Source organism: Poecilia latipinna, unplaced genomic scaffold, assembly GCF_001443285.1.
Source record: "Poecilia latipinna isolate Pla-1442-1.1 unplaced genomic scaffold, P_latipinna-1.0 Scaffold1828, whole genome shotgun sequence".
NCBI lineage: Eukaryota > Metazoa > Chordata > Actinopteri > Cyprinodontiformes > Poeciliidae > Poecilia > Poecilia latipinna.
The window spans coordinates 58,325-82,210 of NW_015114444.1; the positions used below are offsets into that span (position 1 = coordinate 58,325).

The 23,886-nt window shown below is 40.3% G+C and overlaps 4 protein-coding genes across 5 annotated transcripts in view; 1 reads left to right on the forward strand and 3 right to left on the reverse strand.

The window, feature by feature from the left end:
* The window catches only part of jmjd7 (jumonji domain containing 7), an 8,572-nt gene extending 7,598 nt beyond the window's left edge, over window positions 1-974 (forward strand). The window contains exon 9 of the mRNA XM_015014564.1: window positions 627-974. Coding sequence (XP_014870050.1) covers window positions 627-718 — 92 coding nt within the window. The 3' untranslated portion in view covers window positions 719-974. The remainder of the gene's footprint in view (window positions 1-626) is intronic.
* A 964-nt stretch (window positions 975-1,938) lies between these two features.
* fbxo34 (F-box protein 34) lies at window positions 1,939-11,113 on the reverse strand. Its single transcript, XM_015014563.1, has 3 exons — window positions 10,852-11,113; window positions 5,495-5,647; window positions 1,939-4,924 (listed from the first exon to the last, which is right to left on the reverse strand). Exon 3 carries the CDS (start codon window positions 4,915-4,917, stop codon window positions 3,049-3,051), a length of 1,869 nt encoding a protein of 622 aa, XP_014870049.1. The 5' UTR covers window positions 4,918-4,924; window positions 5,495-5,647; window positions 10,852-11,113; the 3' UTR covers window positions 1,939-3,048.
* A 1,248-nt stretch (window positions 11,114-12,361) lies between these two features.
* lgals3b (lectin, galactoside binding soluble 3b) lies at window positions 12,362-17,706 on the reverse strand. The gene is made up of 7 exons (XM_015014570.1): window positions 17,636-17,706; window positions 16,572-16,604; window positions 14,880-14,961; window positions 13,319-13,647; window positions 13,147-13,235; window positions 12,854-13,022; window positions 12,362-12,750 (listed from the first exon to the last, which is right to left on the reverse strand). Exons 2-7 carry the CDS (start codon window positions 16,575-16,577, stop codon window positions 12,595-12,597), a joined length of 831 nt encoding a protein of 276 aa, XP_014870056.1. The 5' UTR covers window positions 16,578-16,604; window positions 17,636-17,706; the 3' UTR covers window positions 12,362-12,594.
* A 4,984-nt stretch (window positions 17,707-22,690) lies between these two features.
* Window positions 22,691-23,728, reverse strand: LOC106934581 (protein Hikeshi-like). 2 transcript variants are annotated; one of them, XM_015014569.1, is made up of 2 exons: window positions 23,536-23,728; window positions 22,691-23,412 (listed from the first exon to the last, which is right to left on the reverse strand). In XM_015014569.1, the coding sequence occupies exons 1-2, from the start codon at window positions 23,555-23,557 to the stop codon at window positions 22,964-22,966; spliced, it is 471 nt and encodes a 156-aa protein (XP_014870055.1). In that variant the 5' UTR covers window positions 23,558-23,728; the 3' UTR covers window positions 22,691-22,963. The 2 variants fall into 2 exon arrangements, with proteins under 2 accessions (XP_014870055.1, XP_014870054.1); XM_015014568.1 differs by having other exon boundaries at window positions 22,691-23,721.
* Between the last annotated feature and the right edge of the window lie 158 nt (window positions 23,729-23,886).

A 23,886-nucleotide genomic window follows, 5' to 3' on the forward strand; every position in this document is an offset into this window, starting at 1 on the left:
ATTATTAAACTAAAATCTCCAGCATGGGGAAGTGGGATGAGCTCGACTTTTCTCGACATACTCCTCACTGACAATATTCAACCATTTTTTCTGATTACTTTTCACCAAATCTCCCACCACAGCCGCCAGCCGGGCTTTATCATTACAACTTTGTCAGAGGTTCAGCGCTTCCAATGTTTACTTCGGGACAAAAAACACCGATTGGTCAGTTCCTGACAAATCCACTGGATTGACAGACAGGTGGCGTCATGTTAGTTATGGTACATCTGCTGTAAGAGGAAGGTCTTGTAAAACGGTATGGATTCACACCTGGATGGCTCATCCAGCCAGTTTCTAACTCCATTTGTCCGCTCCCTGCTCTGGAATTCCAACTAAATTGTTATTCCCTGCAACTAAATTTCTTATACTTAGTGAGAATTACAAAGTGTATGGAACTGGTAAAAGGAATTAGGGAAAAGAACAGATTTATACATGGAATTTTCAGCCCACCTACTTCACCCATATTCCCTCTAACAGCAGCTGAAACAAGATTTTCTCTGACAACAGACATGTTGGCTGTTAAGTAATGAAACTAACACGCTATCCCAGTAGGAATCTCACTGTTTTCCTTTTGGTCTCCATTGCAGTGAATTTTTGGTATGACATGGAATACGACATCAAGTACAACTACTTCCAGCTTCTGGAATCACTGTCTGAAATAGCGAATGGTTCCTCGTGACACGGTGGCTGCTCAGTGATATCACAGCAACAGAGGAGACTCAGTCCACAGAAAGCAGTTTGTTTGGGAACTTTGGAAAATGGAGCTTATGGATTGCGAAACGTAGTGCAACAGCACCTCCTGGTGCTGTTTATGTCAAACTAAAGATTAAAAATGTAATTTATTCAATGAACCTTAGGACATGAAATGACTGTCAACTCATTCTGTTTTCTGGTGTGTCCATAAAGCTATGTGTGCTGCTGCTGTTTAAGTCTCATGTTCTCTGTGTGTTTTTGACTAAACTTCTATCTTTGTCACTGCTGCTCCCCGTTTAGTTCTTTTCAGGCTATATTCCTGATCTGTGTGGAACTGCAGGGAAATCACTAAGATTTTGCTGCATCAATTTTTTTTCCCATTTGCAACAATGTTGGATGCCACCATCAAACTCTTATAGTTTGCAAGTTTTAATATGCCTTAATTCTTCAGTATTGTGGGGGAGAAAACATTCTTCAAGCTCATGGTGCCATTTTATAAGTTATAAAAATGCTGCTTATATCAAACACGACTGACTCAAAAGAAATTTCATTTCACCATTTTACCTTGAAAATTGGGCATCTATCACTTTAACCCTCCCACAGTCGTAAGAGACGGGGTCATTTGGACCCCACCTGTTTTTTACTCTGCGGAGTCACACTGATGGTTTTTTTGTGTGGTTTTCAGAAAGTGGTGGTTGTGACAGTACAACTCCCACTTCCCTACTGCCTGACCGTGGCATTTGCTGCATCCTCCTGAGCATTGCGCTAAGACAGCAGGAGGGTTGCGATGGATGTTGATCTATTGTAATAAATCTTCTCCGATTAGGGAAACAGTCATGTCAGAATTTGACAAATCTTTGATTGGGTTCAAATTTTTGGAAAAAAAGATTTCCCTTGACCTTTGTTCATCCACCAAAAACAGCTGGAAAACAGCTGGAGAAGACAAATCTGTGCATAAAATGAAACCCCTCCCTTCTTTCGTATGATTCAGAATCTCTCTTCTCTGGAGAATACAGGCATGTGCCAATAATGCCGTTGTCTTTCTTCATTGACAAACATTATTGATGCTTAATCTAACTGTGGAGAGAGCTGCCAGTCTTCCCCAGGCTACAGCACATTTTAAACTGACTTTGAATCCAAACATGGTTCCAGTCAGTCAGAGCAGAAAACCCCCAGCTGGAAGTTAAATGACATTAGAGTAGCTAACATGAAGAAAAGAGCAGAAAGCATTTTATTAAAGCATAACATCTTTACAGCAAAAATTTCAGAGCCAGCAGGCATAACCCAGCAAACAAAAACAAAGTTCATGTTCATATCTTATAAATTTTTAAAATAATCTTTATTGTCAAGTTTTCCATATTGCATCGTCTCAGAGACTCAAGGCCACATTTCTCCGCATCCTACAAAGGAATACAATGATTATCTGTCAGCTAGTGGAAGCACTCGCACAAATCGAACACACACAAATCCTATGCAAAACAGACCAGATGTGTTTGTGTGTGTGTATAACAACTTACTACCTTCCCAGCTATCCGAGTCTCTCCTGAATGTCTCTATGATGATAGCAGATCGTTCTCCCACAAGATGTGCCATCTGACTGGCTCCACAACACCAGACAGTACTGGTGTTAGCAGCCTGACTGGTCAGATGACCAAAGATCCACTTTGGCAGCAGAGTGATGTTCTGTTCTAACTCTGGAACTTGGAAGAGTTCCAGAGGAATGCTCCTCTTCCAAAAAGGAGATCAATCAAAAAAAAAAAAAAAAAAAAAAAACACACACAAAATCTCAGTCTGAAAACTGAAAATGCTGAAAGGTGTCAGATTGAACAGTAGGGGGCGCCACACTGCATGCAGCGACAACATTTTTTCCAAAACAAATCCGACCATTAGCTGCTTTAAATCCTGATGTTTCTTAAGACTTTTTTTTTCCCTCTGTGGAAATACAATGCCAACACTTCAACCTACTGCACCGAGTTTTACTCCCAAATTGAAGCCTGCCGGTTTACTTCAAGCTGAACACAATCCCTAATTTATCCAGGGCTTTGCTGGAACAAACAGACGGTAACGGCCAGGAAAACAATAAGGACTGTTGGATGTTAGTGATCCAGCCTGAACACATTCAGCAGACTGCTGCAGCAGGACGAGCCCAGCCTGGGGGGCTGAACATGCTTTCAGTCATGACAAAACAAATTTGATGCTGGAAACCATTTTTAGTAAAAGGGTTACACATGACAAGGCATCAGCTGATAATAACTGGGACTGAGGCAGCCCCTCTGCTATTCATACGGCTCTACACACACACACACATAAAATAATTCAGCTTTCATAGTGATAGTTCCTCCTATAAATTGGCACATTGATGCTGTGAAACGCAGGCACCCAGCGGTTGTCATGGAGACCCACGTTGCAGCCAGGCGCATCCCTTTGGGCGCCGTGGCAACACATCCAGTAGCCCGGCCCGTACGGCAGAGCCTGGCAGTACGGCTTGTGGTGCCAGCGGCACAGAGACACGTCTCCAGGGCGATAGCGCTTTTTGCACTGTTTGCAGGGGTCATCACGGTAACGGGGGTCAGACACCCAGAGTGAGTCGGCCGGCCGCACGCTGTAGTTCTCGATGACGAACTTGAAATAGCTGCAGGTGCACTTGAGCGCGGCGAGGCTCTGGGTGGGCAGCAGCAGCAGTAGGTTGACCAGCAGGTGGTGCGGCAGCAGCAGCAGGTACGACTGGGGGGCCAGCAGCTGCTGCAGCCTCTGGCGCACCCGCAGGAAGTCCTGCGACACCGAGGCGCTACGGCCGAGAGGCACCGCGGCAGAGCAAGGAGGACAACCCATGGTCTTGTGAAACTTGTTCTTCTCTGACCTCTGGGGGGCGCTGACCGGAGGGAGGGCGGGCTCCAGGTAAAAGGTCGTTCTGTAATGGGGGGTGCAGAGCGTTGGCCCCGTCTCATCAGAAGACCGGAACAGGAGGCCGGGCAGCGGCTCCTGCTCTGCACTCCAAAGGCCCGCCATCTCCCCGGAAACCTCCTGAGACGGTGCAGCTGGGGTGGGGGGCAACACCCAGGCAGGGGACTCCACCCGGACAGCAGGTTTCACCTGTACAGGCAGCTCCACCCGGACTGCTGTCAGAGTTTCAGGTGGTCCTGATGAGGGTTGTGGCTGGGGTTGTGTCCAGCAGGAGCTGAAGCTCTTCTGTCCAGCAGTCAGCAGGACACGCCCCACCGTCCTCTTCAGGCTGTTGCTCCTAGACAGACTCGTTTCGCTGCTCCTCAGACACTTGGACTCCAACTTGGCCACCATCTCTGACACCCTGACGATGTCTGGCTCGTCTCCCTCCTTGATCTCAGGCCGGGGGTTTCTGGAAAGGGTGATGGTGGTAGAGCTCCTCTGGAGGCTTAACAGAGGTTTTAGGTTTGGCTGCAGCTCGCTCACTCTCTGCTCAAGGAATGCTACCATCTCCACCACAGAGATCTTCTGCTCCTCCTCCGTTGGCGATGGTCCGCTGGCTGGCTCCGGTGCCTCACCATGCTGGCCTCCGGGACCCTCTGAGCACCTCAGCTCTGCTTCAGTCAGGATGTGGCTCCTCTGGTCCAGCTGATGGTTCTGGTTGCTTAAGCACCTGCGGCGCCTCTTGGCAGAGCGATTTTCTTCCCAACTTCCCTTGGCCTTCACGGCGCGGAGCGGCCCCAGCGGAGTGCTGCCGTTGGCACATGCCTTTGCAACTGGATCGCTGTGGCTCAAGCAGTGAGCTGAGCTGCAATCGCCACTGTCTGCCCCATCCGTCCGTGTTGCCTCCGAAGCAAATATTGCAATCTTTTCGCGCACGTGTCCAGGTTTGATGACTGTCCACACGTTCGGCACCGTATCAGCCTCCTCCGTGGCACTCCGGCACGGTCCGAGGGGAGCGCTGCATCTGCCGTCGGTCTGACAGGAGAGCTGTTGCCCGGTGGTGCCGCGCAACGCCTTCAGATGTGATGAGCCGCCGGTGCTGTAGCAGAGTGTGTTGGTGGAGATGAAGCTTAATGGAATACGGCTGGTGCTGATGTTGCTCTGGTTACTGGACATCTTCATCATCAGCGTCTCCTGATGACTACCAAAATAAGCGCTCCTCTGAGATGACGTCTGAACACGGACTGCATCCAAATGCACCTCTGCGCATAGGAGCTTTGGGTAGGACCTTAGATGCATGGCTGGCCTAAGGGAGGAGGAGAAAGTTATTTAGTTTCAAATATGATCAATCTTTTTAAAGGAAAAAATTCAAATGTGCTACAGCTTTTGGATAACTTTTAAAGAATGTTGTGTACCAATCTGCTTCTATGTGGTTCTCACATTAAATGTTGGGAAGAGTGTGGGGATGAACCAAGCAGGGATAATATGTTCAGTAGTGTGGATGTTTTGGTTTGTTTAAATCAAGCAGACGGCTATGGTGCTAAACACGGCAACAAGCCAGCCAGCAAGAAGTCATTGGGACTCTAATCCATTGGTCAAATTTTTGTCAAAAAGTTTGACCAATGTCAAACTTTTTGACAACTTTTAAAGTCAGTTTAAAATGTGTTACTAGGATACGAGAGCTGAAGTGATTAGAGATCTCATAATGGAAACGACGGCATTAGAGGGAACTACACAACCAGCTCAGTTTTCCACTCATTAGGAGATGCCTCTTACCATGCCAAGTGGCAGCTACTTTAAAGTCATTATAAATGAACACAAAATAATTATACCACACAATTTCGATATGCCTATAGAATATAGAAATTGTGATTACCTTGACAGCACATATTGATTTCCCAGTGGTGTTAGAAGTGAGATCCAGGTTGATGTGAAAGCTTCTCTGGTTCTAAAGCTTCATATCTTGTGTGTTGCTTCTTGTCCAACTCCACTAACTTCAGGAAAGCAGACTGAACATGAGAGACTACCTCTGCATAGAACATAGAAGTACAAAAACAAAACCTGTAAATATGAATTAAATGTTACAAGATGATAGATGAATCGTCCTAAAGAGATGTAATCCAGCAACAATAAACTGACTCGCAATGTAATCTCTTTAATAATAATAATGTCATATCATTAACAGGAAGGTTCTAGAAGTGCTTGAGTAGAAGACAACTGGAATATTTATCTTGTCTATGGTGTCAAACCCCAGTTCTCGAGAGCCACTCCAGGACTGGAGTTTGGTGTCCCCAGGTGTTTCTCCAACCGCCACATTAGAGCGACATGCAGCTCAGTCTGGTTACCGCTCAGGTTTTAGAACGTTCCGCAGTCAGAGCCACTACAGCATTCAAACCATTTAATGTCCCTTTAATATGAGGCCATTGAAACTTCCAGGAAGGGCTGAATTTTTTAATTGTTTGGGCACTGCAGGCCAGAGGTCATATTTAAAACAAATATTCATAATGAATATGTATGAGCTCATTCTTGAGAAAAAAATATTAAAATTTAGAAATATCTTCAGTCAAATTAGTGCCTGATTGGTCCATTCAAATTTCCTTCATTTTGAGTGATCAGTGATTGGCCAATACTTACTGATTATTTTCACAGATCTTATCCAACTTCACAAAGTTCTGAAATTCACCTACTGTACCGTTTAGCTCTGCTGTGAGAAATTGCTGCCCACCAGGTCAAGTATGCTGACTTTTCATTTTTTCATATGTAGCAAAACCAAGTTTGTATTGATTCACGGGTATTCTTTGATATCTTTTAATTAAATAAAGTTAGCTGATTGAAGGTGTATTATGACCCCCAACACCTGTCAATGGCGGTTAAAAGAAAAAAAAAATGTTAGTATCGATCTAACCCAGCAGGTCAGGCTTCTTAAAGATCTGTGATTGACCAGAAAACGGCAATCGGTGCACCCCTAGTGTAGACGGCTGGTGGTGTTATATCAGAATAGGCCCCACATGTCACCCCTACATACCTAAAGGTCTGAGGAATACAACAAATATGTTTGCTGGATCATGCTTTGTGCCATGCAAGATGCCTACAATGACAATATTGTGACAACCCCTGGTAAAATTTAAATGGCAACCACTGCCAATATGATTTTATTTCATTCGAAGCTCAGTTTTTCACAGAGCCCATCCACCTCATTCCCCCGTGTGGAAATTTCCAGAGTACAGACTGTTTACAGGTGAGGCAAGAGGCACTGTTGAACCTGTAAGGAAACCTTTCAGAATTACAAAGTTTTCCATGTCAGAGATGTTGGACTAGCAGTGGACAGACCACTTGACTATGAAGGAACATGTTTAACGTTGAGGCGACATTAGGCAGAGGACTTTTAGTGCAAAGTGAGGCCAGATGATAGATTTTGGGGCTTCATCATCAAAATTGCTCAGAGTTACTGGATGCCACAAGGGTAGCTTACAAACTGACAATAGTATAAAGATTATAAGAATTTGGTTGAAACATTCATTGTATGATTTGTGTTTTAATACAGATCATCAACTTTTACACAGTGCAGAATTTATTTTAAACCTAAAAAGTATTTCTTTCAGTAAGAAAACAATGTGTTATATGGTGCTGTTCTAAAAGTCCCTTTCTGAACAGTGTTGGTCTGTGATACTGGAATCACTGATTATCTCTGGCTTCTGATAGTGGTGACAACATCTCAAGACATTTCAGGTATCCCACATGCAACACCTCCACAGACATGGTCAGTCTGCACAATCGTTTACTATTTATAATAATTGTGTTGTAGTTTTCTTTGTTTTTGTAAATAGACAAGATTTGTATAACCAAGTCATTTTTAACCTTGTTTGTATAATCTTTGTTTTTAGCTAGACAAATTACTCATTAACTGTGTTTCCATTGCAAAAGTTATGCACACAACTTTGCTAATATTTTGCTAATGTCAAAAAAACAACTGAATTTTGCAATTGCTGTGTTTACATTAAACAAGAAACACAATTAAAAATCACATGTGAATTTGTTCACACGATAAATCATGCAGAAACATGCCATCATCCTTGTCTTCTTCGTGGTTTGCATCAATGGTAACATCAGGTTGTTGATTAAGTGACTTGTGTGATGTGAAAAAAATGTTTTAATTTAAGTTTTGCAAAATAAAGTAAATTTTATAAGCCCAAAAAAAAAAAAAAAAAACTTCTCATCCTAGTGCCAAAAATTTTACTGAAAAGAGTTTTTCTTTTTCCAAAATTGGCAGGCTTCAAATTGCCCAGTTATATGTTCAATGGAAACACAGCTAGTGTCCAGGGACAACAGATGAAAAGTAGCCATTTGGCTAATTCTGGAACATTTACAAAAATGTCAATGAGCATTGTCCCTGTCCAATAAATTAAATTTAAATGAAACCTAAAAGAAGAGATTCCCCAGCAGAAATGACTGTATTGGAGCCATTTGCTCTTAAGATCCATTGGCAGTTGGCATCTATTTACAAAGCTACAGCTGATTGAAGACCTCTACATCTATGCAACCTCAGCAACACTGTGCTCTTCACAAACATGCCTCAGCAACCAGGCTTCTTGCCTAGACACTAGAGAAGGCAAATATCAGCCAGAAAGTTTAAAAATTATCAGTGAAAAAGAAACAGATATATTCCTGCATTTTATGCCTTTAATTCCTGAAGAGAGCCAACAAAAAATTAAATACAAGTTGTTCATCTGATGGACATGTCTCATTTGATGTATTTGTGTGAGTGAAGTGTGTGGCTCATCTGAGAGTCGCCCTGATCATCTCGGTGTACAGTTCAGAGTGCATTATAGGACAAACAGCTGGGATCAATACAACATCATCCAGAAAGCATGTTCTGGAGCGCAGCATACAGGAGGATGCTCATGTCTGATTATTTACACATCAGGAGATGATAACGTGAGAAGAGTTACAACAGATTCACGAGGTTTTGGCTACAATCTCAAATTAATTGTCTGTTCACCTTTGACCTGGCCCATGTTACCTTGACACTGATGACTGAAAATTGATCACATAAATTTATAACTGTAATAATGTAATCATATAAAATCCAAGTCTAAAATGCAATAATTCTTTAGTGAAGGCTTGATCATTTAGAGCTAAAAAACAATCCTAACATCAACATGTTCAAATGTCAGAAGGGTGGGGCTGGTCTGATTATTTATTGGATTAATATCTGAATAGCAACAGGTGCTTAATAAAGGTTTTTTTTTTCCCTTTAGAGAATTAAATGTAAAACTATGCCACTTGAAGATTTCTGGGGATGATACATTTATAGATCTTACATGCAAAATGTATATATTTTTGCCCAATTTTGGCTTCATTAATTCTCTGAATGTGTTCCTTTTTTTTTGAGTCTGAACACTCCAGTTAACGGTTAATTAATTCCTAAATTTGATCAATAGTAAATCGTTGCAGACAAAAAAAAAAAAAAAGCCTTTCTTGTACCATTATTTTTCCAAAATGCAACTAAATTTAATACTTTGTGTTTTTTGATGTACACTAAGGATAATTATGCAAGTGTCCTCATTTTCTTTAAAAAAAAATAGCTCATAAAACCAAGTTTAGCAACATAGTGGTAGTATCTATATGGGATGCACACATTTGAAATCAGAAAGCCTTACTACACACTGTCTAGATCTAACCTAACAACAGAGAACAATGGGTTATAATCCTTACATCAACCAAAAAACAGCCACACCTACACATATCCATCTTCACATTTCAGATTCTCAGGTTTAGGCAACATCTCCAATATATTGATTTACATGATTGCTATCAATAGTTCAATGCTTTAAAGAAACTTTAAAGCGATCCATAAAAACAAAAAAACAAAAAAAATTTACTCAATCTGGGTTTTAAACAGTTTGATACAAGTAACTTAATTTCATTAGAGAATGGACCAGTGACATGTGTAGATTGTGAGAGACCTTCTGCTGGGTGAGAGCAGGTAATAACAAAGATGAACATCAGAAGACATTTAGAAGGGAACAGGCTTGGTTGTGGCTGTGAGATGAGGAGCTACTTTCTGCATTCACCCAGCTGTAGTCCACTGGTTGGTTTAATCTGCAGGATTTATTCCTAAATTTGTAACAAATCACATTCAGGACCACATGACACCATACAAGTTTCTTTAATTAAACAATGCTGCAATTAGACTGCTAATCAACTCTGTATGTGACTAACCATTTCTGAGCCCAACAGAGAGCTCTGCGTTACATAGAACATAATATTCTGCACCATGACATAATTTATATATTTAGTGAATATTTTTTGCTGACATCTATATCTGAAAATCAAAATAGCGATAAATAAATGTTTAACAGCAGCAATACTGCTGTTAAACAGCAGTATTGATATTAATATAATAATCAATATCATTGACGATTTTGGCAGCAGCAGGAATTATTGCTTTTTTGCTTTAAATAAAACAGAAAATCAATGTAAATAAATTTCTGCTTGAACTTTGTGTGTAGGTATGAAAATAGTAAACTTCCTCAGTTATTCTATAAAATACTGTGGTGCACTTTATTCTATTAATATATTTATTACAGAAACTGATAGAAATTGCCAAATCTTTACTTCCTTATCACCCAACTTGCTTTTCTGACTGCATCTTCATAGCCAGCTGTTTAGCCGAAGCTAAACAGCTGGCTACTTTACATAGAGTAGTAAAGGGAAAGGAACCTGGAAGTAGCCGTAGTTTAATGGGGGGGGAGGGTGTCGTCGTCCATACACCATTTTTATTTTCCCGTTTCTAAAAACAAAGCCCTGTGTACGAACACTGCTAAGAAGTCGGTGATTGTGGAGACAGCACTGAACAGAGTCTGATAAACAACTGCTGTGTCTGCAGTACGAAGAAAACCGAGACCGTGCTGGGCCTGTTCATCACCTCCACCCCGCTTATGCCACTTTCCTTTGGGTTCAGAATGTTAACGGCTCCATTCCACAGCTGATCCATACACAGCCAACGAAGTGTCGGAGGCACGGTTAGCAAACAACTGTTTGAACTGGTCAAGTTAGTTAGCTGCGACTAGTTGAAACCATTGCAACCGCAGAAAATTGATTAGCTGTAATGCTAGCTAGCGCAGAGCAGCGAAGCAGGCAAACAGAGCATTTAAAAATACAGGAGCTCGTTGAAATGTAGTATGTTTCCACATAAATTCAAACGATTTAAAGTTGAAAAGGCACACTTACCTGAAGAAGGCAGAATCTCCGTCTTTACTACAGGAAATAAAAACAAAAAACTAGGCTAGTAGCTGGAACAGCAGCTAAACTCCACTGTTTTCCAGTTTGTTTCTGTTTTTGTACCGACCCGAAGCTGCGGTCAGTTAATTTAGCTGCTTGTTTTAGTCTTTTACTTTCCAAAACAGCTTGGCCACTAAAAAGCTCGCCCTTCGTGGTTTTATAGCAGCTCTATTGTAAACGACCAAAATACGTACACTCGCAGCTCTACGTGTTTACGTCACAACTTAAAAGGGAAGTGTAAGGTAAAAAACAAATAAATGAAATATTGGTCTGTTATCTTTGACACTCAGTTACAACCATTTTGTGGTGTAAAAAGATACTATTGGATAAAAGCCTGACCCTAACCCTCTTAAAATGCATCAAAATCTAGCAGACTTTGGTGCATTTCAGAGAACCATCAGGCTTCTCTGAAACCTGATGGCTTTATGTCATTTCATTTAGGAGCAATTATAAATGCAATCAAAAATAACTTCACAACTAAATTCTAATTTAGCCTCCTTTTTTGTCTTAATTCTCTTCTTCTTCCACATGATCTTAATTTTTATTTTTTAAAAAGTTTGTACAATAATCTGGATCCAAAATCTTAACTAGAGGTTCTTTGTAGTAAGTCAACACTGGTATATACTTCTACAGTTGAATATTGTTCATGGGTCGAGTGATTTTTTCATGTCAATCCTGAACTTACTACTTCCACAACCTCACCTTAGATAATTCAATTCAGTTCAAAAATACTTTACTAATTCCAAAGAGAAATTAAACATTATTATACCATCTAGTTGTTATAGAATGGCTCTTGGCATAAAGGATATACTGTAGCTGTTTGTATTACAGCAGTTCTGAAGGAGCCTCTGACTCAAGACACTCTGTGCTATTTGCAAAATACTGGCGATTTTACAAAGGAATCTGTTGCACTGCCATACGACACTTTTTCAAAACAACTTGACCTACAACCCTTATAAAAAATATTTTCTTTTCAATCTCTTGGTGTGAAATTAAAACTTATATTTCTCACCTAGAAAGTATAAAGTAAACATTGAATCAGGTAAACCATTACATTTTATTGAGAAAAACACATTTGCGCCATTCAAAATATGTACCATTCATAACAGAAATGTGAAACTACACATATGTGACACTGAGTCAAAACGGGACTTCTGTCAGACACTGAGCAACACAGCCATTTATTTTATTCAGTATGAGTCAACTTACTTTTAAAACTAAAACCTTGTCAATGTTTGTTGATCGACAATAGATTGAACTTTTATAAATTATCTAGAAAAAAGACAGAGCAGAATAATCTGCTGTGATTACCACTGAATACCTGGCGATGATTGTCTATGGGTCAAATCTCTTGGGATTATTATTAGACTTTTTAAAAATGTTCTGTAGAAATAACAGTCATCTTCAGCTGTAGATCAGCTGATAATCTGGAGGTCCACCAAAGACAACCTTTGCTGTGTTTTAAAAAGATCTGGTAGATCTTAGACCCATGAAAGATTCTTAGCTGTTCTAAAATTGGTTTTCATGAATTTGTGACTGTTCTCTGTAGGATAAGGGAAATGTTATTCTTTTAAGATTCTTTTTAGATTTCCAACAGAGCCACAGTATATCTCAAATAGATTTGCAGTTGACCTCCAAAGGTGTTTTGCTTGTTTGTTTTAATAGTACATCTCCAGTAATGTCAAAGACTTCTCAGATGTTCTCAACACAAACATCTGAAAGGGTGAGATCAAAGAGGATGCCAAGTTTGTTGATGGATCTCAGGTTGGTTAGCCGATGTTTGTATTCAAGAACGTGGGAATTGTTAACAGCCACCTTGAACTCTGTGTTGGTGCACAATATCTTCATCTGCAAAAAAAATAACATTAACAACATGTTAGTGAACTAGACTCTGAAAATGCAGCAGATTCACAGACACCTTTATCCCCCAAGACGGTAGAAAATGTCTGACCTCAAACGGCTGACCCAGGACAAAGGGAAACTGATTCACATTCCTCTCCTCTTTCCCCCACTTCTCGCCGATGAGTGAGTTCCTGACAAGAGCCTTTCTTCCGGCTTCATTGAAGCGAGGATTAAAGTGAAAGGCAATATCATTGCCTGCAGACAAGTTCACCGCGAACCTGATTGACAACAAGGACACAAAAGCAGAGTGATTTCTTTTGTGGTTTAGCATCCTATATTTCACACAAATATGACAGTCAGTAGAGAAATATGTTTGATTAAACCCTCAGTGTTGCTACTGACTTCTCAGCATTGGGTTTTACGGTTCCCCTGATGGTGATCAGTAGTTTATCATATATTCCCATTGGCAGTCTCTCTTCATAGGGAACAGCCTGTCAAAAAGTAAAGTAATTAACACATCTCCCTTTCTGTCCATATTTCTTGATGCATTTCTCATTTTCTTTGGTTTTCTTACAAGATTCTTGTAGGGTGCGGCTGGTATAGCTGGTCCAGGTCCATTTGAACCAGGACCACTTGGGAATCCACCGGGTGCAGTGGGTTGACTTGGGTTCCCTCCTGGCCACATATTATTGCCTCCGGATTGGCCTCCAGGCCAGGCGGGGTTGGAGGCAGGTTGACCACCAGGCCACATCGGGTTGGGGGCAGGTTGCCCACCAGGCCAGGTGGGGTTGGGGGCAGGTTGCCCACCAGGCCAGGTGGGGTTGGGGGCAGGCTGCCCACCAGGCCAGGTGGGGTTGGGGGCAGGTTGCCCACCAGGCCAGGTGGGGTTGGTTGCTGGCTGACCTGAGTCAAAATGCCATTATTCATTTTTAATGATCCATTCACCTTTTTTATATAAAGCTATATTTGTCGGCAAAATGCATCTCAAGAAAATTACGAAAGAAAAATCTGTGTCGTTCTTAATATGAATACACATTCTTGGATTTTTATGTTTTGACTATGGACCTCAGACACCATATTGAAAATATATTTCAAATAATCTTTTGTTGTGAAAAAACAAGATATTGTCAGAAATGAAGACTGAAGTAGGTGAGAAACTAATCCATAATAGACCCTGAAGCTCCCTCTCCTCATTGGTGAAGCACCAGTGGCATCTGTGAGTTTTCTACCACAGACTTGCAGGAATTTAATGGCGGACTCCAGTGGCATTCTGGGACCTTGTAGAGACTAACAGATGGCTTTGTCTAGCAGAAGTAGAGGGCAGGAGATAGATGGTGTATTTTTGTTAAAGCGCTTATCGTTGGGTTCAAAATATTGCTTTTGAACCTGAAAGGTGTCAGTCTGGCATCCATCATCTACCAACAGAGCTCCCATCCGAGAGAGAGAATATCTGGTGATGTCATGACTGGCGAAGAGGTCAAAGACTGCCTTCAAATGGAGGCTAGTCAGAAAGCCTGTGTGGCCAGCTTATATGTTCCAATCCCTCCAGATTCCATGATCATAGAGTAAAAGCAGATAAAGGCAGCAGCAATCTGGATCAAATCTTCAATATTTTGGAAGGAATCAGCAACACTATGGCAAAGAAAGTTACTTCTTAACTGGATGAGAGGCAACCAGTATGAAGAGTGTTGATGTTTAGTGGGCCTTGAGAAGAGTGAACATAGGGGATTTAAATTACCCAAACACTATTTTAGTGAGTATTAAGGGCTCCACATCTTTAAAATCTCCTGAAAACATTGGCTTTCCCAACATTTTTAGGACTTTCTTGTAGTGATTATTCATATTATTTACTGTACATATCAACACTCGCTAATTAAAACCATTCAGCATTTGGAGGGATTGGCCAAGATTGTACCAAAAATTTGGTACAAGCGGAAACCAGAGACAGGTCTGTAAACTATTTCTCTTCAAGGAACTGGTATGTCTAGATTAGCCAAAAGACAATTCAAGTGTTGACATAGTGTTACAGCCAGCAGTCACTCTGTACAGTGGGTGAAGTTCATTGAATATAGAGGAGAAGGTGCAAGATATGTACGCCTACATTAAACAACAAAAGAATAGTTAAATGCTTCTACCTGGCCAGTTGGGGTTGGCAGGCCAAGGACCTCCTGATTGGTTGTTGCCGCCAGAGGGCCAGTCACCAAGAGCATCTGAAAGCTGTAAAGAGAGAGAAAGTAAAGACACCTCTAAACTCAAGGTCATCACACATTATTTCAATATTTCAACAGGTTGATTGTTGGTGATTCCAAGATGCTTTATTGTCAACAGATGAGCTGTCAGATAAAGTTCGAATTGAATAGTAATGTGATCCAGCATCCTAGGATTTCATAAATAACAGTATTTGTTGTGAACTGGTGCTATATAAATAAACAGAACTGAACCATTACAGTTGTATGTTCAGTGTAGTTATATTGTCATGTTGTGGTTTGCAAAAGACACAAAGGCAGACAGTTACAGTGAAAGAACAGAAATCTTAACTGACTAGGAAATGATAAAAATCCAAACAACCCAGGATAATGATATGTATTTTTTTCACAAAGCACTAAAACTGGGTCTCCTGCACTCATTGGACCCTGCTAATTACATATTGATCTGTAAGTGTAGTACATGAAAGTGAAAAGAAATAAATAATTATCCTAAGATACATGGCTAAGGGGTTAGGCCAGTTCATAAGAATGTCGTAGTTCTGCACTTCAAACTTAGAATAAACATCTCTTACATTTAAAAGTTCACTTTTATTGTGGAGCCATTATTACCTGTCCCTTGGCTACGTTCCCAGGAACTGCCTGACAAGCAGTTGTGAGAAACATTCAAGTATGCTTGAGTGAACATCTATAAATAAGATCTGATGTAAAAGTACATGAGCCTAAAATATTATGATTTGACTTGCGACAGACTGGCAACCTGTCCAGGTGACCCCGCCTCTTGCCCAAAACGTTCGCTGGAGATAGACACCAGCACCCCTCCCGACCTTACTAGGGACAAGGGTGGACAGAAAATGGACGGATGGGTGGACGGATGGACAGACAGACGGACAGATGTTATGATTTGAGATATTCCTGCATCTGTTCCAATACATACCAATAACATCTCTTTAATAGGTGTTTATATATGCATGACATGGATTTTGCCCGTTTTTGCCAACATGCTATTAAGGACAGATAAAAATAACAGTTTGCTATAAGAACCACTTTGTTACTGAGCCAGCAACAGCTCTGTTGGAAGATACTACTGAGGAAAATCACATGAGGCGCATTAGTTCAGAAGTCAGCTTGAAATGTTTTATTTATTAACATAAAATGGAAGAAGGTTGGGACAACATGACTAGACTTCAAGAAATGGGGAAACAATTTTGAGAAATCTAATCAAGCTGTAGATGATCAGTTGACCATGAAGCTAATGTTTGGACCAGAGTTAATCTTATGCTTGATCGAACTGTATGATCATTTCCAGATTCTGTTTTGAGTGGTAAGGGGAGCTGTTAAATCCTTCACTTGGGTGTGTTAACTCCTCCACCCTGGCTCTTTCACAGTCACATGGTGTGTGTATATATATATATATATATATATATATATATATATATATATATATATATATATATATATATATATATAATTCTTTTATTTCAGACATGAAAAGTAAATATGATTTTAAAGTTGGGGTTTACTTCCATGTTGGATCTGTTCTGTTTTAATCAAATTCACATGGAAAGAAAACAATAAACACAAAAATTCTGTTAATCATGCCAATAAGTAAATCAGACTTACATCCATCGTGCTCTTCTGTGAACTGAAGTCCAACTGGAAGCAGTAAATAAACAACACGTGAGAAAAAAACCAAACATTTTTCTATTTACTATTAATCTGGAAATATTTTTTATAAATGAATATGAATGCAAAATGTAAAAGTGAGGATATTTGAACAGGTTTAATCCAAATCAGTTTAAAATGTGTTTTTTAGTTCATTAATATCCTTAAACTCTAACATGTGTCATGCCAGGGAAAGCCACAGATTGCATAACATCTTCTCTCTTATGTAATCCTTCACCCCAAGTGTTTCTGGGACTTGTGGTGACAGTGGGTAGAAGATATGTCTATGATCAGTAATCCATTATTAAAGTTTGAAGTTTCACATTTGTAATTTCATTTAAAATGTTGTTCTCTTTAACTTCTGGATTTATCAGCCAATGCCAATATCCTCACATAGATCCACAGAAGTGGAAGCTATTGTTTGCATGAAGTCTTGCTTTGGTTCTTTTCAGCCCCTCCCAACAAACTAATGTTGTTGTTTTCACTTCTAAAAAGATATGACAATAAACATTCTGCGAACTCAATTTCAGTCATGTTTGTTTTATGTACTAAGTACATAAGTGTCTCGAGTAATACCATAGCACTAAAACTCACATTTCTGTCAGATGTTCATTCAGCAGCTAATGGTTGGCTTTCTCAGTAAATTCCTTTCCTGGCCTCTATCTGTGGATCTGGGTGTGGTTACAGTCCACTTCCCTGTATATTTGCATGTCTATCTGTGTACACTGGTTACTGTGTATACCTGACTTATTTCTGTACACACGGAGTTTTATTCACAGACTTCTTTCAAATCCATAGTATCAGCTTCCTTGAAACTCAAAATGAAAGTGTTTCCTGTTTCTGTGCTTTTTCTCTACAGTAAAGAGTAAAATTGCCTCAGGTCATCTCAATGAAACGATTGACAAGTTTAATATTGTCGATCTCTGAGTCAGTTCAAATCTGTGCAGGGACGTTTTAGTAGAACTGCTTGCTCTTTTTAGAAAGAGTCAATCATGAGTGTAAGAAACGGAAAAGAGACGTACCTGTTTGCTGGAGAACGGCTCACTGTCAGGCTGTAGAACATGAGAGTGAATTTAAGTGCAGAGCCACGCCCTGTTTTCCTGCTGAGACGTGTTACTGTAACTAAATCATAACAGCCATTTGTTTATGCTACAGCTAACCCAAACCTAAAAAATGTTTGATTTGTGCTTCACCTTCATCTCTAGAATACAAGTTTTTTTGTTTGTTTGTTTTTGTTTTTTTGTCCATCAAAGGAAAATGGGTTCAGATGAATTTTAGTACTAGTAACCAGGGGCGCGGTATCGGGGGCAATTCTAAGGGCCATTGACAATAGGGGGCCTTCCACAAAAAACAAACAAAATAAAAAAAAACAGAAATTAAAATAAAATCGGCGCCCTGTCAATTACTGTTATTGTGGGTTTTTAAAAAATTCTTTTTAGCAGTAAAAATTTAATGTTACCCCTCCCAGACCAAAAAGCACACATCTATATTTACACTGAACTCCCCCCTGTATCTGCATGAAATGGTTCGTTCCTGCTTGGCCCACTTGACGGTGACGTTTTCAGCAGCAGTCAGTACAAGACAAGAATGACTGTGTAAGTTACTATGCTGTCTAGAAAAATAATGAAGTCAAGTTTTCAAAAAATAGAGAGATAAGAGAAAGAAAAAGACAAGAGTGTGAATTTGTAACAGTTTTTCTCCAAGAGAGGTGAGTAGACTGTGTGAGATTAACAACCATTCAGCATATAGCTTAGCTACAGACTACTGTTTGCCAATGTAGCATTTAATGAATTAAGGAAAAGAAATACAAAGATATTCATATATTTAACTTGTGCCTGTACCTCTTACCACACTTAACCACAGATGAGTCAGTCAGCAACAGCTCTAACCACCATACCAGCATAAACCCTCTTCCTCCCCCTGCCCCAGTGTAAAAACTGAGCAACACTGTGTTCAATTACAACCTAGTTAGCATCGTCCCAGGGAATCCATAGGAATTTCTCTGTGTCTTTGCTCTTTCTAGAATTACACAACAAACCACTATATTTGTTGCTGACAGAAATTCAAACATTCTTTATAAAATGATAATAAAAAAACAGCCTCCTGTCTGGACTGTAGTCAGTCCACACAGTTTTACCTTGGCTTGCATTTAAATTACACATATATGTTGCTACGTCCCTCCTGACCCGTCTTCTCCTAAGTGAAATTAAAGCTGCAGTATGTAACTTTTATTTAAAAAATATATTTTTTAACATATTTGCTAAAACTGTCATTGAGCTGTGACAGTGTAGCATGAGAGATAATTTGTGAAAACATTATTTCCTCTGCCTTCTTCCAGAGCTATCTAGAAACAACTTATCAGAGGCAGGAGGTGGGTTTTAGAACTGTCAATCACAATCTTGTGTGGCTGCTCATCCTCCCTCCCCCTTGCTCTGTGCTGTGCTGTAGCTAGCATAGCACAGAGCTATGTGGATTCAAACTGAATGCTCAGTTTAGTTAGCATAGCTACCAATGACGGCAGATCAAGTTTTCCTATAACAATAAATTGTTTCTCCACCATTAGCACATTTAGCAGTGAGTGAATGAGGATGATTAACAACACCAAGACCGTCCTCCTGGTTCTGATTGGTTGTTTTTGGTCAGAACGGCGCATTACTTTAGCTAACAATAGTAGTTCAGGGAGGAGGTAGAGGAGATTGATTTTTTTCACAGATTATTTGTCTCATAGCAAACCGTCATAACATGGTGGCAAGTTTAATAAATATGGAGATAGACTCAAGAAATTGTAACAGTAGCTGCGCAGGGGGGGCCCAATTAAATTTTTTGTCATGGGACCCAAGATTCCTGGCAGAGCCCCTGCTACTAACTTATATTTCATTAAGTTGAGATAAGCAGTAGGATTAAATAAGTCTTCACATCTTCCTACTTCTTTTCAAACAGAAAAGTAGTAGTAAACAAAGTATTTTCTTCTTGGTTATGTATGCACATGTTTTTCTGTGTCCTACTGATTACTTGTTCTCGTGATTTTTAAAACCTGTTGGGGGAAAAAAATACAAATAAATACAAATTTTAGGATAAATGAATGACAAACCTCACAACATAAGTTGGAACCTGGTCATTCTTTTCTTGGGTGTGTTGCTCAGTGCTGCTGTGCAAACTTTTGTTCTTTTGTGCACTTTTGTTTGAAGAATTGGACTTTGTTCTGTCTGGAAATGCGTTGCCATGTGAACCAAAGAGCATTCTAAGATTCCGACCCACCCTTAACACTTCTCATGACTCACATCTTTTCCTCTGCAGGAATTCTCAGAAGTGATCCCAGAGCTCTTTGCTAGCAGCCACTTTCAGCCGTACCCTTGGCATCTGTAACTGAACTGTTCTAGAGTGAGAGCTCAGATGTTTCTGGTTGGAGTTCTAGAAAAACTGCCGTTTCATGTTTTCCCCTTTTTGTCTCGCGTCAAGTCAAAGTAAATGCATGCAAGTATGAAGTGGAGTCCGAAGCAAAGATGTCCAAGTCTGGTGTCCTGAATGCTGTATTTAAATGAAGTTGCAATTTCACTAAAGAGTAAAAAGAAAAAAAAAATCAAACAACTAAAGTGGATTTACATGTCAGAACGAGGAAGTGGAAATGAAGAACTAAATCTTCAAAATGTTTGTGCTTATAGAGCAGATTCTCATGTTTTATCCTTTTTATTGAACCTTGTTGTTTTATAGTTTCGTTACGTGAGAAAATCAGATTTTGCTTCTATGACTTAATCTGCCCAGATTGATACATTCATTTGAAATATTGTGTTCTACAATAATGAAAGCTATTAGTTTGCAACAATTACTACTATATAGTATATCAAAGTTTAAAGGACCAGTAATATTTAAAATCCACTTTTTTGAGCTTTATATCATATTATAATGTTATTCCCTCATCAAAACATACCTGGAGTGTTGCCGTGATTCTTTCATGCATGTTTGAGGGATCCTTTAATCTCCATGCCAACCATTCAGCTAGGTCCAACCAGCAAAAAGGCTGGTTGGACCTAGCTCTGCCTTTGAGGAGCAGCTCCTCCCTGGAGCTGCAGCTTCCAAGCTTCTGCCTCACAGAGCAGCCCCCTTCCTCCCCCAGCACAACAGAGTTCATGTTCTGTTCCAGCCATCACTAACCCAAAACAGAGTCCCAGGCATAATTTGAGGGTGGAGCTCAAAAGGCTTGTGTGAGAAATGTGGCAAACAAACCTGAATGTTGGCCACATTCTGTCAGAGAGAATTTGCCTACGATTCAGTGGTAGGAATGGTAGGTTTACTTTGGCTGTGAACTTACAAAAAGCCAAGGCAATTTTTAACAAAGTAGTAATTTAGAACAATATTAGTAAGCCAGGTTGCTGCGTGATTATCAGAAAGTAATATCCACATAGTTTTCACTCTTGGCTACTGTTTATGAATACCTGCCTGATAAGGCTTAGATACTAAATAACAATAGATCAAAGATTCATTTCAACATTAGTGTTCTCAAACTTATAGAATAAATACAAAGCATATCTCCAAAATTTAAATGCTTATTAACCAAAATAATTGAACCTTCCAGTTAAAATATTTTAATCAACAAACTCACTAAGCCAGTAACACTCAACTAAGCTAAGTAAATAAATGAAAGAATAGTGAAAACCAATAACTGATCAAACAACATAACAGTAAAATATACAAATAAAAAATAAAACAAATAACCAGTAAAAATGATAGAAAGATGTCACAGTTAGTATGTTACTTTGAATGTTGAGATACCAGGTTTGTTTTGTGAAGTTTGGAAATGAGACCAAATTAGTTTTCAGCCAATTAATTTGCACCAGCATGTTTTCACAGGGTATGATATCATATCTGCCATCTCATACGCTGTTATATCTGGTCTCATGTGATTTGTTATGTATTAAGTTGTTTCTATTTTTACATTTCTCATTTTAATTATTTTTTCAGTCACTTGATGCACCGTGAGGCTGTTTTGTATTTCTTTAACAGACCAAACTCTAACATATCGATGCACTTTATTATTTTTACTGATTTGGAGGGTTTGTGAAGTCTGAACTGCTTTGAAACTCTCTCACTGTGTTGCAGGGTGATCCCTTGGAGCAAAATGGGGAAAACAAACAGACTCTGTCAGTAAGGAATCCATCTAGTTTAGAGCCAAACTCCATGACTCATCCTGAAAGTCAGCCAGTCTGGGTGTGTTCCCACTAAAGGGTTATTCATCATTACACTTCAAACTGGAAACTGTGTTGAAGTATGTATTATGTAACTATAATACCAATAACAATAAAATCGAAACTTCATGTGACTCTTACTGACCCCACTAAGGGACAAGGGTGGATGGATGGATGGATGGATGGATGGATGGATGGATGGATGGATGGATGGATGGATGGATGGATGGATGGATGGATGGATGGATGGATGGATGGAAACTTCATGTGCAAAAGACTGACATTACACTGTAATGAACATGAATGAGTCTTTATCAATGTTTATGGCTGTTGTCATGAAGGGTCATTCGGTAAATAATGACCAAAGTCCATTAAAAGTCCCAACTTTACATTATTGTGTAAATAATGACACTTTCATGCAAAGTTGGAACTTTTAATGGACTTTTAATGCACCTTTGCATTAAAGCATCAAACTTAAAGGACTGTCAGACATCACCATAGGCTGCCCGGGGCTTTATGTTCTGAATAAAGCTACAGACCACAGACTTGTGAATTTGAATTAATTTTTTTATGTTTAAATGGGCTGTTATCCATGTTGCTTGTGCGCATCTTCTACCACACTTTATCCTTCCACTTAGCTTTCTGTTAAGCTGCTTGGATACAGCACCCTGAACATCCAGTTTTCTTCAGCAATATCATTTTGTGGCTTAGACAGTGACAGTCTACTAGACAACTACCATCTCAGCAAATTTCAAATTTAAAAATTGGAATTTTCAAATGTTGAAATGTAAAAAAATGTTTAAATCCCCATTGCTGTCAGCTATAACATTACTTTAGCTATGAGGAGGTCAGTAAGGGCACACTTCCCTCTCATAGGATGAACTGAATACATAGTGAGTTTTAGGGCAGATCGGGTTTTATTTAGGAATCACTTGGGTTGGTCAATCAGTGGAGTGAATGTGAACAAGTTAATGATGACAGGATGAAAGGTGTTCAGACAGAGTCAGGCACTCCGAGTTTCCACTGGCTTCCATCCACAGACTGAGACAGTCACATAGAGTCTGACATGTCCACTGTGGGACACGAAGCGTGTCCGGTCTGATGGCAGAAGACTGTTCCCACATAGGCACTGTGGCTTAGTGTTGCACCGGGTTCTGGTTTGTTAGTTCAGTTTTTCCAGAAGTTCGGGTTCTGCGCCATCCTCCTCTGGAAGTTCTCATACCATTTGAGGATGCAGCTGGAGGGGATGAAGGTCTCCGTGGGGTTCGGCGTCATCTGCGCCTGGGACAGAGCGAACGAGGAGGCGAAGTTGTAGAGGCTGTCCAGCATTTTCTGGGTGAACTGCATGAACGTGTCCACAGTGGACACCGCGGCGCTGGACACTGGGATCTGCTGAGCCAGCTGGTCCAGAGCTTCAACGGACACGCCGACCTGGGCCACGGACGGCGACACGGAGGCCATCAAGCCGAAAGGGTGCGCCCCGCCCTCCCCAGCCTTCAGGCCAGAGATCTTGAAGATCGCGCTGGGCTTGTCGTTGGTGATGAAGCCGAGCAACTGCCACACAGGAGCGCCGCTGCCCGGGTCCGGGAAGGAGAAGTATACGGCTCCTCCCATTCCTGCGGGGAAAGGCACGGTCCCCAGCATGAACACTACCACGTGGTTCACATTCTCAAAATCCGCCAAATTAAAGACGAATTTATCAGAGGCGACCTGTACCGCGTCAGTCTGGACCAACCTACCGGCCACCAAACACCCGAACATCTCTGCGGACAGCTATCAACCCGGTTAGCTTAGCCTAGCCAGTTGCTACTGAATATAAACAGAACGTGAGAAACGTCTTCTTCTTCTACACTCATCAGACAGAAGAGAAAAAGCACCGGGAAGGAAATTGCTGCCCCCTTGTGTCTATTTATACAAATCCCTATTAAAACGACTTTTTGGGAAGCAAAAAATGAGCGCGTGATGAACTATTTAAAAAAAAAATAATAATTTATATATTTCGCATAATATTGCGACGACGTATTAGGCCCGTTGTAGATAGAAGAAGGAGGAGCAAATTTCGATCAAAAACACTGAGATTAATTTAAGAA

Bases quoted from the DNA above. Each gene is read 5' to 3' on its own strand.
- fbxo34 (XM_015014563.1), bottom strand. From the start codon at position 4,917: ATGCATCTAAGGTCCTACCCAAAGCTCCTATGCGCAGAGGTGCATTTG.
- lgals3b (XM_015014570.1), bottom strand. The intron at 13,648-14,879 runs GTAGAAGCATTT...ATTTTGACTCAG, and splicing joins TGCCAACCCCAACTGGCCAG to GTCAGCCAGCAACCAACCCC. The intron at 13,023-13,146 runs GTCAGTAGCAAC...GTTGTCAATCAG, and splicing joins GTAAAACCCAATGCTGAGAA to GTTCGCGGTGAACTTGTCTG.
- LOC106934581 (XM_015014568.1), bottom strand. From the start codon at position 23,557: ATGTTCGGGTGTTTGGTGGCCGGTAGGTTGGTCCAGACTGACGCGGTA.